General features: G+C 38.1%; 1 protein-coding gene across 1 annotated transcript in view; it reads right to left on the bottom strand.

Annotated features, from left to right (window-relative positions):
- Positions 1-6,175: 6,175 nt before the first annotated feature.
- The window catches only part of LOC134801433 (transcription factor EB), a 117,092-nt gene continuing 102,637 nt past the window's right edge, over positions 6,176-20,630 (bottom strand). The window contains exons 2-13 of the mRNA XM_063773988.1: positions 19,985-20,087; positions 19,702-19,812; positions 19,035-19,136; positions 18,548-18,685; positions 17,917-18,088; positions 16,497-16,738; positions 15,612-15,713; positions 15,022-15,232; positions 11,420-11,544; positions 10,954-11,062; positions 10,343-10,471; positions 6,176-9,716 (exon numbers count right to left, since the gene is read on the bottom strand). Coding sequence (XP_063630058.1) covers positions 9,550-9,716; positions 10,343-10,471; positions 10,954-11,062; positions 11,420-11,544; positions 15,022-15,232; positions 15,612-15,713; positions 16,497-16,738; positions 17,917-18,088; positions 18,548-18,685; positions 19,035-19,136; positions 19,702-19,812; positions 19,985-20,087 — 1,711 coding nt within the window. The 3' untranslated portion in view covers positions 6,176-9,549. The remainder of the gene's footprint in view (positions 9,717-10,342; positions 10,472-10,953; positions 11,063-11,419; positions 11,545-15,021; positions 15,233-15,611; positions 15,714-16,496; positions 16,739-17,916; positions 18,089-18,547; positions 18,686-19,034; positions 19,137-19,701; positions 19,813-19,984; positions 20,088-20,630) is intronic.

Below are 20,630 nucleotides of genomic sequence, written 5' to 3'. Positions count from 1 at the left end.
GCGAATTTTGTCAAGTAACCTCCAGTTTTATTTATGTCAAGTAATAAAAGTTAGTATAGTCTACTGAAACACTGAAGTAACACTTAGTATCACTTTTCAATTAATTTTAATAAAATAAATTACCTGTTTCGGGTGTTACTCATGGTTCGTTTCGGGTGTTACGAGTACGAAATTAAGACAGATTTATACGAAATTATGGCTCATTTTATTGAAATTATTGTCTTTTTAATAAATATGATTAAAAACATAAGTAATAAATGCTGAATTATTATAAAATACATTGATCTTAACAATAAAAACTGTTTCTCGAAGATATCATAATTATTTTTCTTTCGATGCGAATATTACCGAAAATATTCACTTAATCAAAAAATGGTTGATGGTGACACCTATTCATTTTGAAAGATCTATCCAACGACACCCCACATCACAGGATTAAAGTCGCAAAAAAATTAAAAATATTTTGTACAGGAGCAAACCTAAAAAAAAAATTTTTTGTAGTTTTTGTGTTACTATTTTGTCGCCATGATTGATTTAAGTATCCTTGCCAAATTGCAGCTTTCTAGCACTAACCATCACGGCGAAAAGCCGGGGACTGACAGGCGGACGATCAACACGTTTCGGGTGTTACACAACTTCAAACTTTAAAACATACGACTAAAGCAGACGCTAAAACAACAACTATTACACATTTGCATAGGTTCACATCATAGCCTTTCTTTGGCAAAACATGTTTGGCTATAGTTAATTACGGGAAAAGTTACACATATTTTTATCTCTTTTTCGTTTCGGGTGTTACTTTGAGACCACAGTCTAGAATACTCTTCTAAAAACCGATTAATCCATGCTTTTTAATATTTTTAAAGACAAATTATAAAATTACGATATTTTACCTGAAATAACTGCGGGAAATTTGTAACAGTTTACAGTTACTTTCTTTTTAATTAGTCTTGCCAATATCGCTGTATAAAATTAGTTTTACGCCTATCATTTAAACGTTGCGATCAAGTACATGAAAAACATGTAAAAATTGATTTTTTTTCGGTTTTTTTTTTCTGACATGAAGGTTTGGTATGTTTTCTATGGAAATAGGTTAGTGTTGACTTCTTAAACGAATTTTCATTTTTGAACCCTTGGTAGCGTTTATTATGGAATGCCCCTTTTGCAATTTCTATTAGTTCTTGCAATTTCTATTATCTGTTTGTTGAAATTAGATTTAGGACTACTGAGCTGTTTGTAGAAATAAATAAACTTTACAGAAATAGTGAAACGTCTATAATTATTACTAAACTTCATTTTTTCCCCCAGTACAGAACTGTTTTTTAATTCCTGGTTTAGTTTACTAATGATTTTTCTCTCAGTGTAGCCTCCATAGCCTTACCCCCTTATTTATTCAAATTTACAAACCTCTGTTAAATAAACTATCTTACTAACAAACAGAAATATCAATATGATGGATATTGACAAACGACGATCAAGGGCTTGTTAGAATTGACAAGTGTTTATTAATACGCCATTGAACTGGGTATGTCCACAGGAGAGAAATGATAGGTTGATCTGATGTGTATGACCCAGTAAAAAAAAAACGTTTTATGAATCTATCTACTTAGTCATCAAACTGAGCCCGTACCGACTCAATGAAGTTATGTTGTTACCAAACTCCGTTATCAATGTTGCAATTCATTGAAAATAAGGGTTGGTAAAACTATTTACCGTAGGGAACCCTAATTTCACCGTTGGTGCCCAAGTGCCTAAGTATAATAAAAAAAAATGTTTAGCAAGAAAACGATTGATTTCACAATAAAGAGATGTTTTATCTATATTCATTACTTGTAGTCAGTCTCTAGTCTTTACAAACATGGTCACATGTTTGTAGATGATTAAACTTTCACTTTGCTATAAAAAAAAGGAAAAATGTGTGGTTGAGGTACAGTGGGTTCAGCCGGCAGTTTTTGAGCAATCGTAGCGCTTTTTAGATCACAAATACGGTAGGTAGTCAAAAAATATAAATATTAGCAATTTGAGGTCATTTTCTAGTAACATCATCGATTCGAAACCTGATTGAATAACCATAGCTCGACAGAAAAAAAATCTAAAATGCAACATTAAAAATTCCATTAACATAAACAAACTGTCAGTTCAATATTTCGTCACTAATATCACTATCAAAATAGTGAATAAAGAAACACATTTATGTGGAATCGTGTTTCTCCATACTTTGCATTTATATATTACCTTAGTAAACCCATGTTTTTTTGCGCTGTATGAAAGGAGACCAACGATGTTGGTCTCCAAAAACCATTTTATTACGGAAATAGACGTAATATTAGGTGATAAATTAAATGGGAATTAGAATTATTCGCGGAATCTTCATATATAGTTAGAATTATATATGAAGATTCCGCAAATCAATAAGTTTTATTAAATACGTTAGGACGGTATATATGTCGTAGTCAGATCGTATAATCCGCCGTATTACATTACGGCTAGCCGTTATCAAAAACAGGGGCGTTTTGAAATGCGGCGGTTCGACGATTAGCCGGATTGTCATTGCGATACGTTCTTCAATAAGGCGGCCAACGTTTAGCCGCATCGTACTACTATTTTAGATTGTAGAGTGACCAGTTCTTTCGGTCGCCTACGTAACCGGAGTTTGACAATGTTTGCAATTTAATTTATTTTTACCATGGTCCCACCGCACTACATGTGTTTATTTTCCAAAACATTTCCTTCGCAACTTAAATAGACGGAGCCCCGCAAGCGGGGCTCCTATTTCTGGGCGGTTTGCCCTTCGGGCATCTGAAGCTACCTAACGAACCTAACCTACTTACCTACCTACGCTTTTTTCCCCAAAGTGTAATGTTTTCACGGACGTCTCACTAAATCAATAGGTAGGTAGGTTAGGTTCGTTAGGTAGCTTCAGATGCCCGAAGGGCAAACCGCTCAGAAAAAGGAGCCCTGCGAAGCGGGGCTCCGTCTAGTTAAGTTGCGAAAGAAATGTTTTTTGAAAAGAAACAGTCCGACGAACTCCAGATTTGATGGACACCCCAGCGTTTGTCAGGCAGCGCCACGGGTGTTAAAAATGGGAACTAAAAACTGTCAAAGCGGCGGCTAATGACTCGCTGTATTACATTACGGCTAGCCGTGTTGAAGAACGTATGGCGCCGAATACATTCCGGCGGATTCTCATTCAGCCGCATTCAATCCGGCTAATCGTTAAACCGCCGCATTTCAAAACGCCCCTGTTTTTGAAAACGGCTAGCCGTAATGTAATACGGCGGATTATACGATCCGACTGCGACATATACATAGGTTAAGATATGTATGTGTACATGTGTGTATAGGTGCCTACACTCGCCATCAGATATATCGGGGCCCCAAAGGTGCCTAAAAATATCTGAACACGCACTCTAGCGTCTTGACAATAGAGGCGTGTTCAGATATTTGTGAGCACCCTGGCCGCTCCGATATATCTGATGGCGACTGTACACCAACAACTTTACCGTTGTCAACGTTTCAAACTGGTTGCCAAATACTAGGACGTTTACCTTGTGTGTATAATATTATAGGCTTTATCATAGAGTTTTTAGCCAATTTGTTGACTCTACACTATAATTAAGGAATTCCATATTAAATATTATAAGTAGGTCATGAATCTAGGATATACCTGGATCTGGCATGAGTGGTGGGGGAAACTGACAGAACGGGATAGTCTTATGTATATTTCAGTAGGAGTAGCAGCGAAAGAGCTATTATTGTTTGTCCTTGTCACAGTCTCACATTTTATTTGTTCCCCACCTTTTTTTTAGTATGGATAATGGTGGGCAACAAATGAATTCGACCAATCACAGTGTCGCATTTGCGTATGTTTTGTCCCTCACGGAGGCACGCGTATACCACTTCTATACGATCCTACCTTCTATGAAGTAGGTACATATTATAACGAGTCCAGCCGGCGTATTATGGATGGCTTTATCCATCTTTGTCCACGTGATAAAATAACTGACACTTTTTAACACCGTGGAATAGAAAGTGACGGACACCGTTTTATAACGCTGTCACGTAGACAAGAACGACCATCATATCCGTACTGTTCTCAATATATAAATACAGTATTTTATCGTAGGTCGTAGGTATCCCAAAAGATTTAAAATAATTATATTCCTTCCAATCCTCAACCTAAAATAAAAATAATAACATCGTATTTCGAGTTCGACGTGTTTACACATTTTTATATTCAATAAATGAGGGTGAGGGCATTCACCCTGCCCCTACTAATCTTTGCTTTAGCACCTTCCTATCTAACCTTTCTAATTTACAAGAAAATAAACTGTCGGTGGTTGTAATAGAGTTTATATTTCAAAAACACGTGTAAGAGAAATATGTTAAGTCAAAAGTGATGTGTGAAAATTACATCCGAATATTTCTCGATCTTCTTCTTGGGAAGAGAAACAACATTTATATGCTAAGTACATATGTTAAGTACATAAACGTTATGTACAGAATTTGTTAAGTAGTTATTAATAATCAGTGATATTGGAACAAGTATCTCTACAGTTCGCGTTCAAAAGTATATTTTTCATCACACTCGCTCAGTAAATGTAGAATTGCACGCAGGTTTAGCGGGAGTTATAGAAAAAGCGTTTTCTCTAGGGAGTTATGAAAGTTCTAGTGCCATTATTAACAGTTTTTTGTCTTTATACTTAATTTTTGTATAGCAAGTGTGATGAAAAACATTGTGTGTAACTCGGGGCGTAATAATATTGCAAACTCGAGTCTATAAATCACTCCGGCAAGCCGTCGCGATTTAACTATACTCTTGTTTGCAATATTTAACTTACGCCCCATGTTGCACAATGTACTATAACACACTCTAATTATGTTACATATAGCGACATAATCCATTAGAAAATGATAGATACTTTTAGCTCGTAGTATGATCCTCTACCTTTGAGTCTTTTGACACCGCACTGTACACATATGTACCTACACCCAGTATGGACTCTTCCGACTCGAAACAATTTCTTGATATTTGTGCCATCTACTTTACCTTAACGCCACTACTCAACACCATTTTTGGACGTGAACGCTCAGAAAACACTGTGAATAAAAACGTCAAAGGGAAAACTTCGTACTCTAAAAGACAGATGGCGTGAAAATAAAAATTCTATTATGCTATTATTTTCACACTCTACCTTATTATTCTCATTATAATAGTAGTTTAATGTGACTGCTACACAATGAAATACATTTAAATATATGAGTGTGGGTTTAATAAAAATATCATACGAGTGTTTTAATGCCTTACAGTTACAACAAAACAGTTAATCATTATGTTGGCCCATGTTTGCAGTTTTTGAACGCATTTTAGAGGGTTAGTTTTAGCAAAGACATATGTAACTTTGGTTTTAGACACTAGACATGTGAGTAAACAATCGGGGAACATACATAAAAAAAAGATTACGACAAATTGTGAACCTCCTCCTTTTTTTGAAGTCAGTTAATAAATTATAAAAAAAATTCTTTAGTAAAATAGAAACTTGTCGATGATCAACATTTTGGTTATGTAAGTTATAGTCGCACCAATAAAAGTCTGCAGCGGATTTGATAGCCCACGCAGTGTAAGTGTTATTTATACGTCATAATTTCATAGAAGTTTGACGTTTAAAATGACACTTGCACTGCGTGGGCTATCAAAATCGCTGCAGACTTTTTACGGTCTAACTATATGTTACACTGATAGTATATTTTTGGGCGGGTCATTCTCATATTTTTACACATCAAGTTAGGCTATTTAAAATAAATATGTATGTGGTTTCCTTTTACTTTTAACCCCCGATGCAAAAAGAAGGATGTTATATGTTTGAGGCCAATGTCTGTCTTGTCTGTGGCATCGTAGCTCTCCAACGGATGGACCGATTTCGATGCGGTTTTTTTCACGTGAAAACGAGTTTCCTTGCGGTGGTTCTTAGCTATGGAGATCGGTCCAAGAAGTTTGGAGAGTATCGGCTGTTTTCCATGATTTAAGGCATTTTGGCATAAAATAGATTTTATGGCATATAGCGTAGAGGCTTTTTATTTATTTTTATTTAATAGTTATGATTATGACTGTTGGAATAAGATTTTAGCAGAACATCCAGATAAGGTTTAATTACATACATTGAAAGACGAATAATCTAGTAAATTGTGTTTTATTTACGTTTTGTACTTCAACAATATTTTTAATCTCATACAATATTAAATAACATACAATTCATACATCTGTTTGTGTTTCGCCCGAATTACTTTAATATAATAATATAAATAGAAATATTTAGGTATAATAATGTCTTCAAATACGTAATAAGGCACACTGTAGTTTTAATATCACCTTCGAATTAAAGTCTCAGCAAAATATCATCAATAGTAAAATGTGTAACATTTTTTCATTTTTTCATTTTTTTTCAAGCGTCTGGTTGACGTAACTGGTGAGGTGACCGAAGAGCTGGCGGCTTCCTCGCACAGCGTATCAGCATTGCGATACAGCGAGAAAATGCCGCCAGCATCCTTGGTACAATGCCTCAAGTGCCTATTTTAGATTTAAGCTAGTTATTAATTTATTTTAGTAATACCACTGTATATATGTATCTTGTTTGTAAATAAATGATTTTAGAAAAAAATACATTACATATATGTATTAAAAATGATTTTGTGTAACATAAAATTGTAGGTAGATTCAGTTCATATCGACCGGTAATTCCCTACTTCCCGGTCTTTGTAGTACCTTTAGGTATATAATGTACTATTTTCTATTTTACCTTATGGCCGTTATTACATTTTAGAGTTAAATAAAGGCCTTTATCGTTTTAAAAAATGTTGCTGGATATTTTTTACAAGGACTATTTTTAAATACTTGTATAGCTGCCTGTAATTAATAAAATTACAATCTAATAATAAAGCTTTAGACCATAAATAGTATTCAATGATTTAATACATATGTATAACTCTGCATAGCATTAGGAATGACAAAGTGTGGCCATGTCATAATTAATATCAAATTGCTATGAAAATATAACGTTTATAATGACACGACCTAACTTTGTTCTATTTGAAAATTAATTCAAATATTAAGGGTGGTTTTAAGTTAATTTCACAGAACTCAAAGGCTAGTTTTTATTTCATATTCTACTAACAATAAGTTAAGGCATTTAAAACTGTTATAGCTTATATTGCTTACATTATTTTGAGCGCAAACTGGCACCAACGTTTCTTATTGCACGACATAAGTATATATTTATAAATAAAACTTGAAGATTTTTTTTCATGTATACTACAGTACTACATATCTACAGTTTTTACAAATACAAATCATTTATTGTCAGAAAGTAGAGCAATTGTTTATTTATTGTTGTTTATGTAAAAATGTGTTGTTTTGTTTGACCTAGTCCCAAAAAAAAACCCACAAGTGTTTATCCGAACAATTTATTAACCGAACTCGGAGTCTGGTCCCACTTAGTTCGGATAACCGAGGTTCTACTTTAGCTCATTTCACACTAGACGGAGTGTCACTCATAGTCTTAACAATATTTATTTTATTAATTTAGTTCCGAGCGATAACACCTACCTCACAAAAAATTACATAATTCTACAACATATTATTAGAGCCTCGCTCCAATATCATGATACATATTTATATATGCACTTCCCGTTGGCAAAAATATATTAATTTCTTCCTATGCGGAATACAATTCAAATTGAAGTTTTTCATAAGTTCTTCGTTCTCAAGGATGATTTTACTAATTTTACTAATCTGCAATATCATATTTCAGTACCATAAATTAGAGAAAAACTTCGTAGTAGGTACTAACTCTAGTAGACTAGTACCTACGGCCATTCAAACTTGGTTAAGTTTTTTACTTTTTGTATGAAATTAAAGAAGAGTGGCTCCGAATTTGTAACAATTCGCTCCTTAAAACACCTATTAAATCTTTGTTCGACAAAAGTTGTTATACTGCATAGGTTTCAAACAGTAACACTTAACATTAAAAATCATCACAAAATAAAACTTAATAAATAACATGTGATCTACAAAACCAGTGTTTTTCCAACAATTCTAATAATTTTACTTACACGAAGTTAAACACTTCATAAATACTACAATCAAGGCACTTTGTTTCATACACATTAAAGATGTTGAAATAGTCTATGTACAAAAATATTTTTTTTTATTATTTATTGATTAATTATCTAAAAATATAATGTATCACATTTTTTCTGTATAAAATATTGTGGTCCGTCAGTTAGATAATATCCCAGTGTATTGATATAATTTAATTATAATATCATAAATATATTATTTCCAAAAGAGCACCATATTAAGATATGATTTAATAAAAAATATAGTATTGTCAAAATTTCATAATACTCACTTCGTAAACAGAATTTGCTGGCATATAATATATACGCAATGTTTAAAACATCAAATGTATGGATTAATAATAAGCAAGCATTTTTCTAATCTATTTAAGTAATTTAAAAGAATGAAAACTGTATCCAGCCAAACAAAATATTCTAAAAATATAGCTTTTAAAATAACAATAAGATGAGCTGGTAACTAATGTATCACGATTACTAAAACGCTTAATTCTAAGCTACTTAGGAAGGATTTTACTAATATAAAATAACTATTTTTAGTGGAGTGACATTTTTTATAAAAAATGTTTTCATTTCTACCCAAATGTTAATGATCTCTTTGGTTTTTCTAAAATTAACTGGGACTCAAGTCGTCTACAAATTTTAATGTAATTTAGTAAAATCCATAAATGGCATACATTAAAAACAATCAAAAATATTCTAATCTTACCAATCGTGCCGATAGTCAAATAATGAACACATTATAACTAGATTATTATTTTAAGAACATTATTTGAACACTATTTAGCAGAATAGTCAATTCGAAGGAAACAACGCCATCTATATGGAAGAATTAAAATAATCTCCAAAAATACTGGTACGAAATTAAAAACTACTAAGACGGGCCGTTGATGTTAAAACCAATCTACAAAACTAAAGTTCGATTCTTCTAATTATCAATTTAAACCTGTAGTTCATTATTGTCAGACATCTCTGTAAACTGACATAATCTCACTGTCAAATTCAAGTTAAATCTTCAAGAGTCCAAGGTCTCTCACTAACACATTCAGGAGTCATTGTATTGGCGTGTGTTTGAAAGCACCTACATTCAGCAACTGGTCCTTCGAGCCGGATCAGGGGTCCCTTGAGCCGGATTAGTCGTCTTTCGAACTGAATCAGTGGTCCTTCAAACCAGGTTAGTGATCCATTGACCAGACCAGACCAGGCCAGTGGTCCTTCGAGCCGGATTAGTGGTCCTTCAAACTAGATCATTGGTTCATCGAGCAAGATCGTTGGTGCATCATGCGTCGAGTCTTAAAATAGATCATATATCGACTTGAATAGACTTTTTATTTGATTTGGATCGATGGTTCTTAAAGAGATCAATGGTCCTTAGAACCGGATACTTCGAGCTGGACCTACAGTCCTCCCGCTAAGCTAAGCCCCCAGGTCCATGTCGAAGCAGTGGTTGCGCGGGTGGCTGTGCGGCGAGTGCGGCGCGTGGTGGTGCGGCCCGCCGAGCAGCAGCGCCGGCAGGCAGCCCTCGCCCAGCCCGGGGAGGCCGTTTAGACTTATTGCCCCGTCGCCCATTAGACCAGACGTGCCTAAAAAATAAAATGATATGAAATCAATCCCTCCGAATACCGACTAACACCCCTAATAAATAATAACATCTCTGGATTAGCAGGCGTCCATACGCCACGGAGACTGCTTACCATCAGGCGGGCCGTATGCTTGTTTGCCACCGGCGTAGTATAAAAAATAGCAGATATCTTTATGGTGATTTATACCATCGACGAATCACTACTAGAGTAGCCCTTGCTCTAGGACAGCATTACGCCCAATCTTCTATCATAGGCGTCGGTCAAACGACCAAAATCCATAGAGGAATCAGAGCGCATACAGATTAATTTACTTATTAGGATGATGCAGGATTTTTCATGTTTCCTTTACTCATAATATCTTTTAGATTTCTTTGCAAAGATAAAATTAAAATTCTTTTTTTGTTTTTAAAAGAGGACAAACGAAACAGGGTCGCTATAAATTTACTTAGCGGTACTACACATCAGTAACTGGATGGGGTAGGAGGAGTTTACCTACCAAAACTGCTCAAGACCAGAATCAGTAGAAAAATATAGTTCGAGCCCTACACCACAATAGAAGTTAACAGGAATCATACTGTTAACTTCTATTCTTCTTATCAAAGAAGAAGATGAAAAATATAGGTTACCTGCGCTGTGAGGAGAATATTGTGCGGCTTCATGTAGCATGCTGGCGATACTTCGCTCCGCCGCATCGCCGACTACGTCCGCTAGGCTGCATAGCTGCGACGTTGGCGACGAGCATAGCATCGGGTCTCCTGGAATAACAAGTTACAAAGAGTTAATCAAATATTCAAACAAAAACACATTTCGGAAATGCAAATCGTCAATGGACTGCAGGGCAAAACTAAAATGCTCGAGAGCGAGTTATATTAAACGACTCGTTTTTAGTACACCCTCGAAACTGCCGTAGGAACTTTTCCGTTAGATTCATTGTGTCCTCGATTCGTCGCCCTCGTTTCTTATACTAACCTCATATCAATCGTATTGAAGTTTCATAAAGAGTGGCCGATTTGACTGGTTGGCTGTTCTATTATATAGAGTCCGCCTGCGCTAAGTTTCCACCGACTTGACATTGTATATGTAAGAGTTGTGACCTTGTAATGACAATGTAAGAGCGCACTATAATTGATGTAGCTCTTAGGCTTTAGGAGAATCCGGTGGTGTATAATGTCAGTTACCCGTAATGATGAGATTTTCGATGGGGTGCTAATAGTGTTGGGCTGTTAATGTAATTTACCTGTCGTGACGGGGTTGTGTGAGTCGTCGTCCATGAGGTCCTCGATCTGCGCGAGGTTGAGCACGGCGTCGTCGCCGCCCAGCAGCCCGGGCGACGGAGACATCCTCATCTGGAAGAAAGAAACCATGACTGTGAGATGGTAGAAACGTACTCGTTTTAGACAGCCAGTACTGCAAGATTACACTAAACCTCTACCATAGTTACCCGCTTTCTATGAAACTGATATTTATAGTTTTCAACTTTAAAATGTATGTCACTCCCAGTATAATAATCTTACTTAGGTGATTCGAACATAAGACATTTCAACTATATAATATTGGTAGTTAATTCAGTACTTTATTTTGGGAATTGGATAGTTGGAAGTCAGGCATTTTGGGACAATGCCGTATCTGCACCTACACCATGATGTAGTATCCATTAGTAGCATTCAACAAAAACAAGTAACCGTCGAATGCTCGAACCGTACCTTTATGTGCTTGTGATTCAGGAAGTGATCTGGTTCAGGTTCTAGACACAAGTCGGGCTCCAAGCAGCCTAGAGACAGGCTCTCCTCGCCTCTCAGCGGTGAACACGAACCCAGCTTTAGACCGTCTGAAATACAAGTTTACATTTAAATTAGTGCTGTTGTCATTGAAGAATCAAACATAGACTAAAAATTAAAGAAAGACTTATAATTTATAATGCCACCACTGCAATTTTCATTATTTACTACTAATAATGAAAATTGCAGTGGTGGCAGCTAAGATGGCGACAAGCCGTGCAATATGCTGAGGACCATTTAACGCAACTCTTCATATTGTGTAATTTAATTATTCTTAGTTAGTTTTAAGGCATTTATTGTGCTAATAAATGCTTTCTCCTTCTTCAATATTTAATTTTTAAGTTGTTGTTTGGTGAACACGAACGTGGTGTTGAAATCGGACTACTTACTCTCAAAAATACCTTATTTACCACGCCATGCTCTGGCATAGAATTTGAGACATAGCGGTGGTAGTGTGACAAACTTTTTGTGCTTACACGTAGACTAGGATCAGCCGTATTTAAGCCGGTATACATGGTTAGGTATAGAAAGGTGCAAGTACTTTTCTTCTTTTCGTTTCTTCACGGACTACATATATCGGCTACCTCGTTCTCAATCCACAGTGTTGACTACGATGCGTTTTTCAAAGCTACCTGACTCAAGCTTTTGAATAACGTTTTCTTATTCTACCTAAATCGTGTCCCCTTTCGGATGAAAGAAGACCCTGGCGTTCGATAGCTTGTCGGCGGACGACATTCGGAAGATTACAGGTCACTTCTGCATAAGATTCGCTCAGGACCGGGACAAGGGGCATACTATAGTGTGCGCTACGTACGTTACACACACCTTCACATTTATTTGTATACTAGCTGTGCCCGCGGCTCCGCCCGCGTGGAATTCGGTCTGTGTCAGTAAGCAGCTAATTACTAATCCTAATTTCTCTCCCTCTCCCCTGGAGGCGGAACTTGAAGTAAAGTTGACAGATGGATATGCTAGAGGACTGTAGTCCAGATAAAATATTTTACAATTAGGTACCACTAAATAAAACTACACTCCAAAATCAATAGTTTTTTTCGCCGTTATTCAAATTTTACACGTGATTTAAACGACAGAGTAGTAGATGTATATCGGACGATACAGTAAGGTATAAGCGCGCGAGCGAAAGCGAAGCGGCCTGCCTGGCTAGAGCGCCACTCACCGTGGTCTTCTTCAGACTCCTGAGGAAGACCACGTGCCCCTTGTAACCTCAATGTGTTGCGAGACTTTCGCGAATGATTGGATTTTTTTCTGGAAGGCATGGTAATGCGTATTAAATGCGAGTCCCAAATCGTTTGACTCCGCAAACGACCAGTGCCGTTTTGATGCCCTAAGCATTTCTAGACCATGGTGCCCCCTCTTCCTAGGGTCATCGAGATTACATTGATTTTTTTGGTTAGTTGAGTGACGTTCATTGCCGCATTACAGCTGAGAATGGAAATTAGTCACATCATTTTATCACGAAAATTGACAGTGTTGCAGCAGTAACGTAGCAACAGAGTAAAGCTGCTGCAGTCGCCAAACCTCAGAAAGTAATTGAAAACGCGAGCGAAGCGAGCGCGGAAATTTTTCGATATAAAAACGCAATTTGATAGACAGTTGTACATTTGTACTTTTAGTATGGAAATCAGCCACATCATTTTATCAGGAAAATTGACAGTGTTACAGCAGTAACGTTGCAACAGAGTAATGCTGCTGCAGTCGCCATATCTTAGAAAGTTATTGAAAAAGCGAGTGAAGCGAGCGCGAAAATTTTTCGATATAAAAACGCAATTTGATAGACAGTTGTACATTTCTACTTTTAGTATGGAAATCAGTCACATCATTCTATCACGAAAATTGACAGTGTTACAGCAGTAACGTTGCAACAGAGTAATGCTGCTGCAGTCGCCATATCTTAGAAAGTTATTGAAAAAGCGAGCGAAGCAAGCGCGAAAATTTTTCGATATAAAAACGCAATTTGATAGACAGTTGTACATTTCTACTTTTAGTATGGAAATCAGTCACATCATTCTATCACGAAAATTGACAGTACTGCAGCAGTAACGTTGCAACAGAGTAATGCTGCTGCAGTCGTCATATCTTAGACAGTTATTGAAAACGCGAGCGAAGAGAGCGCGAAAATTTTTCGATATATGTATGAACGCAATTTGATAGACAGTTGTACATTTTTATTTTTAGTATGGAAATCAGTCACATCATTTTATCACGAAAATTAACAGTGCTGCAGCAGTAACGTTACAACAGAGTAATTCTGCTGCAGTCGCCACCCGAATGTCACTTTTATCATATGTTATAATGTTATTGTAAACGCGAGCGAAGCGAGCGCGAAAATTTTTCGATATAAAAAACGCAGTTTGATAGACAGTTGTACATTTTTACTTTTAGTCCCAACCAGGCGCGAATCCAGGATTTCATACAGATAAGGGATGGGACGTTATTAGATGGGTACTTGTACACGTATAAAAGTTTCATGTAGGTACCTACTCCACGAAGACTGCAATGCTGATGCAGCCTGCGCTTTTTTTTTGCCTACGGTTTTGGTGCCCCCTAGACGTGGTGCCCTAAGCAAGTGCTTATTTTGCCTAAAAGGGTTAATCCGGCACTGCAAATGACAGAGGTCAATGTTTTTTTACCCACCCACCCAAGTACTATGTAAACTCATTTTTAGTTTTCTTTATTAATTAATGTTTACTCGGTTCCCCAAAAGACTGTGCAATGAGGAGCAATTAATTTACTGTCGTTTAATTTTGTTGTACTATTAATTTATTAAATCAACATAATTATTCAATATTTTTGTTGATATCCGTACCCCCTGTTCTAAATTTAGAGTTAATTTGGCAAATTTTTTCCTCAGTGGCTTATTCATGTCACAACGTATTAAATTCAGTGCCATCTGTTAGTTTACCAGGGTACTCAATAGTGGTAGCACATATTTGAAAAAAGCTTGCCCCTCCTTCCTAAGTAGCGCCATAAGATTCAGGGGCAAACTTAAGTCAATTGAGTCTTGTGGCTACCCCCCCTTCTAGGGGTTGAATTTTTATAGCCTATAACCTGGCCGGGGATTTTCTCGAGAGATTAGTAAAGTTTTCATCAAAATCCGGTCAGCCGTTTTCACGTGATGCGCGTTCAAATAAACAGACAAACAGATAAACAGACAAACAGACAAAAATTCTAAAAATTTTTGGAACGTGTTCTGTTATCGATTCTAAGTATCCCCCGCCAACTTTTTTTCAAATATCTCCCATGTACAGACTTTCGACCCTCTTCAGCTTTATTATATGTATAGATATTCCGTAGATTAAGGATCATATATCTGAATTAAACTATACTTTCAACCAAGAAGTTGTATCATTGGCGCCACACCTTACATGGCGACCCTGCCAGTGCGGCCTCGTGCTACACTGGCAGCGCCCTAAACAGACACCTAAACACAGCCTAAAACAGAGGCCTATGCTCAGCAGTCGTGGGGCTGTTATGACGATGATGATGATAGGGAGGGGTGATGTTACCTAGCGCGTCGGGCACGGAGAGGCAGTCGGCGGGGTGGGGGCCGGGGCGGAGGCCGGGCATGTCGCGCAGCAGGTCGGGGCGCTGCGTCCCTCCCCCTCCCCCGCCGCCTCCCCCTGCCCGTGCCCCTCCCCCTCCCGAGCCCGAGCCCGGGGGCGAGGGCGAGCCCAGCTCCATCAGCGGCGACGGCTCCGTTTTAGGAAGGATTATCTCCTGGAAAGGAAAAAAAAATTGGCTAGTCATCAAAACGCGAAAATAAATAAGAGCATTCTACGAGTACGTAATCCGTCCACATAGGTATATCGGTTTACTTACTTATACGACTTATGCGTGGTCAACATTTCATGCATTTCAGTAATATGGTTTAAGGCCGATGCGGCACGGTAGGACTTTTTGAAAAAGATTTCAAATATACCAGCTACAGATATTAAAAATAAAATAGTTTTAACCTCACCAAATAGCTCTATTCTAATTTTGTCAGGGGATTTAAAATCAAGAATTATTATAAAAAACGTCGTTCATATTGCTGTACAGATTAATTGAATTTATAGTCAATTTTTAAATCTTATAGAGCAGAACAATGATTTCTTACCGGTGCTGGAGGTGGAGGCGTGTCTTCGGCCGGCGAGGGGGAAGCACCGTTTTCAGCTGCAGATAGCGGTAGACCATGTAATCGTGCTATACGCTCTAATTCCTGGAAAACGGAAACATCAAAGTTTAGGTAAAAAGATACAAGAGTCCAGGTAAAAGGAATCTGACGGTAAAACAAATGGTTTCAAATCCGGAACCCATTTCAGTTCCAACCCCGACTCGGATCAACGATGAATTTTTATTAAAACTTATAGATATCCTTGATATTAAACTAATATCCTTGATATCCAGTTGCTCTTCAGTCCAAGAAACTATCGTGAGTCAACATATTGTTCCCGATAAGTCTTTTTGGATTGGAAGGTCATAATGTCAGAACTACATTCTTTCGTAGAAATAAGTGACTGCTACGCTAATTCTTCAGTTTAGGGTGCTTCATCAAAAAGTACTGAAAATGCGAGAAAGATGATATTTACTTGTATTCTAAGAGTGAGTTTCCTGTTATGTAGCTCGATCTGCTTCCTCTTTTGTTCGCTCTGCTTGTGCCGGTTCACCTCGTCCCTGAGACACTTGATGTAGTCCACGCTGGACTTGAATATTGTACCTTTGTTAGAGCATCCGAGGCGCCGTGGATTTGAACCCCAGCTTGAAGTTGCAAAGCTAATGGATTCATTAGAAAGCCGTGGCAAGAGCTGGTATAAGACAAGGAAGATGATGTAATCCAAAAAGACCAAATATTCCTGCAGAGTTGAAAGCTCAGATATCGATGCTCACATCAGATTCTCAGTCGCTTTTGTAAAATCCAGTGCTTGCACCAAATATTAGAAAAGCACTAAGAAGAATGAAGAGGATACAGATATGGCAGAAATTAGAAACGACTATAAATTACCTGTATCCTAAGCGTGAGTTTCCTGTTATGCAGCTCGATCTGCTTCCTCCTTTGTTCGCTCTGCTTGAGCCGGTTCACCTCGTCCCTGAGACACTTGATGTAGTCCACGCTGGACTTGAGGATGGTGCCCTTGTTGGGGCGCACGTCGCGGATGACCTCGTAGAAGGGGTCGTTAGTCTTGGGGAGGAGAGTCCCGAGTTCCTTGATGCGGTCGTTGATGTTGAAGCGGCGGCGGCGCTCGACTGGAATTAGATGTCCCGCAATGATATTGAACTTTCTTTCACAGGGATAGGATTAAATTTTGCGTAATTTTACACCCTTATTACGACCGTTATAGATTCACGTAACTTTATTTAGAGATTCTGATTCTTTGACCGTGGTCAAAGTATGTAGGTATTACTTAATATAATCAGCCCTGGAGTCCCATATGATATTTATAAAATTTAATATTTTAATATCTTAAACTTGTTTTTTGGCTATCAGATTTAGATTCCGGTGATCCAGAGGACAGAGATCTGCTATTTTCTTTACTACATATACATGTATAGTAAGCTAATGGACACTATGAAAATTAATTAAAAAGAACATAGGTGGAGCTACATGAAGTCTTAGGTTTGCATAAATACTCTAAGGCAGCTATTAAATAAGACTGAAACATACCAAAAGCATGTAACTTCTACAGAAACAATCGTCATATGAATTCGAACCGTACTCACTTATATTATGGTTGTCTTTCTTCTGCCGATCCTTGACCAGTGCGTGCATGTCAGCATCTGTCAGCAGCCCGCAGTCACCAGCTAGGGAACTGGTGGCTGATGACGTTCCTGATGATGACCAAACCTCGTTATCAATCTTGTGATTCATTGAAAATCACAGTTGGCATTATCTACCGTGGGGAACCCTTAGGAATCCATTGAATTCACAAGAAAATGAGCTGCGTAAAAAATAAAAAATAAAGTAAAAAAAAATCTAAAATAACCTATCGTCGCCACCCGCCAATTTCACCTTGTCATTTTATTATGAAAATTATACTAAAAATATTACAAATTCTTTGGAGTTGCCCGCCCATGAATTCCATGATACATTTCATAGCGGAAATATAATTTAATGCTATGCGAAGTTATGTAAGTCATATCAGGCCTTTAACATCTTGACAGATGATTTATGCAGCGTCTGTAAGCGAGGAACAACGTCTCTCGTGGCTGTATAAGCCAATGTAAGTAATACTAAAGACGAATTTAGGGTATTTTTGCCAACCCCTTATTTTCAAGGAACTGCAACATTGCTAACGAGGTTTTATAATGACAGACATCCACCGTCGTCTCGAAAGTCTATCAACATGATGCTGAACACAATGCGTCACAGGCATGGGTATAGGTACGACAAATAAGATCTTCATCTGAATTTGAACTCTACTCACTCATGTTATGGTTGTCTTTCTTCTGTCGATCTTTAGCCAACGCGTGCATGTCAGCGTCTGACAGCAGCCCGCAGTCACCAGCGATCGAACTGGCGGCCGAAGGCGGTCCTGATGAAGACAGGGGGCCTGCCCCGCTGTCTAGTGATAGGATGTCTTCTAGGAACTCGTCAGCCTAGAACATGAGACTTTCAAAATAAATATGTCGGTTGTTTAAACACGAAGCTAAAAGAGTAATTAACAACTGAGGGCGATTAAGATCGAGATTCAAGGGTTCTTACATAGAGGGTGTCACTGTCTACTGGTATAACAAATTTGAGAAGTATAACACCTGGGCCCAAAAATTGGAAACCCAAATTGTTAGTCACGTCTAAAAGTAATTAATGGTAGTCTAATATAATATTGGTCGTATAAAGCAATTAATTACACACCTTTTGGATATTGAACTTATAAAGCTACTCCTGAGCTCCTGACTCTTTCCAACCTTAAGGTCAGGCTGCTTCGAAAAAAAACCGTTACACCAAGATGGCTTGTAAAATTTTGGATAATCAGATGGATTGACTTATTTCGTGAGCTCAGAGACATCTTAAGGGTGGAAGTGAATTGAAGAGTGTCGTAAAAAGATTAAACTTACCTCTGAGTTAGTGGTGCCCACAGAACAGAGTCCAGGACTGAGCAGGCTGGATGAGGAACCATGGTCGGGTGATGGCGGTGGTTTGGCGCCCAATTCTGGCGCCGACTGTACCGGTGCGCCTCGCGGGACCACCGAAACCTGGAACAGAACAGCTGGATTTAGCAAGAGCGCAACGCAACAACAAAGTGTTTTGGTTTGACACTTCAATTTAGACGAAGTCAAGGAATATCATTAAACTAATAATAGTTTTCAAAAAAATCAAAAGAGTATGTAGAGGCACTATATAATAGTGGTAGAGGTATTAAGTGATAGTCGGTGAAATGCTCCGTCACGTAGTTTTATGATGTGAAAGGGTATTGTTTTGTGGCGGTCTGTCTGGAAGAGCCGCAAAAGAATTCAAAAGCCATTGAATTATTTACCCAAGCGTTTCAGTTGGGAGGAAATTAGTGTCAGGTCAAGCTCTTAGACCATCTAATGGGATACTAACCTGTGTGTTGGGCTGGAAGGATTCACTGAGATACTGTCGCACCTGGCTCTTCTGTTTCTGGATCACGTGATACCGGGTGGGGTTCTCCAGAACTGTCCGCACCTGGAACATCGTCCACAAATTGTTTAATAAATTAAGAAGTATAACATAATATATTATAAGGGTTTCTTGGAACGCAGATCCTCTTAATATCATTTGACATTTATCGCACTCGTTAAACTTCAGTTTAGGATATTATTTTGACACAATTGGGTTAAAAAGTCAGAAAAAGCTTCTTTTCTCTGAAGGTCTGAAGGTCAGATTCTTGTATCTTTAGTTAGATTCTTTAGTGAAAAAGAGGCCTTTTGCCAATTCTTAGGATCACTTTTTGTCAAAAGGTGGTGTTCGAGTTTCTTTAGGACGCAAGATCAAGAACGGCTGACACAAGAAGGCTCTGCAGCTGCAGTACAGGTTCTGCAGATGCAGAGCCTTCTAGCCAAGTGACAATAAAAGCCCATTCGGCAGAATCCTACGGAACCGCCGAAATACCACACCCATCGGCCGCTTGCGATGGTTTCTAACCAGCGGCCGTGGCACGCGCACCACGAACGAGCTGAAATGCACACCATGGCGCATCCTCAGCTGGTAACGGGTCTTCTTGCTGCCTCTGCAGCTGAATGAGACTCACCTGCAGAACCTGTGGCGGCAGCTCAACGTGAGGCACGACCCTCGGCACGTCCGCCGGTACTGACTTCTTCTTCTCGTCCACATTGTCCTTGGACTGGCCCGCTTGCTGTGCCTGCAAAGTTAAAAATAATCTCATAAGTGTCTACACAAACAGATATAATGTTCGTATTTTTTTTTCTATAGTGTGAAAGTAGGTAGTTTAATCAGGTTTCGATCGTCGGCGTTAGCGTCTTAAATGTCGGCATTAGCGTGCTAAACGTCAGCGTGCCAGGACAGAGGCATACCTGTAAAGATTCCCTGCGGCGCTGCTCCTGCGCATGTTCGCGCATCAACTGCTGCTTCAGGTGCGTGCGCGACGTCGGCGTTAGCGTCTTAAATGTCGGCGGGCTGAAACAAGGAAAAATTACGATTAGATATCGTCGGTTAAAGTCGCAAATCTTGTAACTCAATTTGATGGAGATAAGGAATATCGACTAAGCTACTTCATCAAATTGACAAAAAGTCACTTTGTTTGAAGCCTATGTATCATAGTATGCGGGTCGTCAGGAGGATAGTTTTACCCATGAACAAGAAGGTAGCTTATTCACTAGGAAAAGAGGAGTGGTGGAGAGGTAGTTTTGTAAGAGTAAATAATCTTAATATTAAACCTGTTAGATACTTACATACGTCTTAGGCTATATCGTCACTCTTATATTAAATTACTAGTAGGTAAATATATGGCTAATAAAATAAACGAATCATACAGATTTTGTCTCCAATATCAAAGTTAACCAGCCCATAAAACAACTATTTACACGGCAGCGTATTAGAGTAAAAATAAAAGTACACTATCTTATCATACGATTACTCAACCAGAGTAAGGCACAAGGAAAAATACTACATTTATGTGAACTAGATTGAATAGGTCGTATTAACGCAAGCGGCACTGTG

The sequence above is a fragment of the Cydia splendana genome, chromosome 22 (genome assembly GCF_910591565.1).
Source record: "Cydia splendana chromosome 22, ilCydSple1.2, whole genome shotgun sequence".
Lineage (NCBI taxonomy): Eukaryota > Metazoa > Arthropoda > Insecta > Lepidoptera > Tortricidae > Cydia > Cydia splendana.
This window is presented reverse-complemented; position numbering and strand designations above follow the sequence as displayed.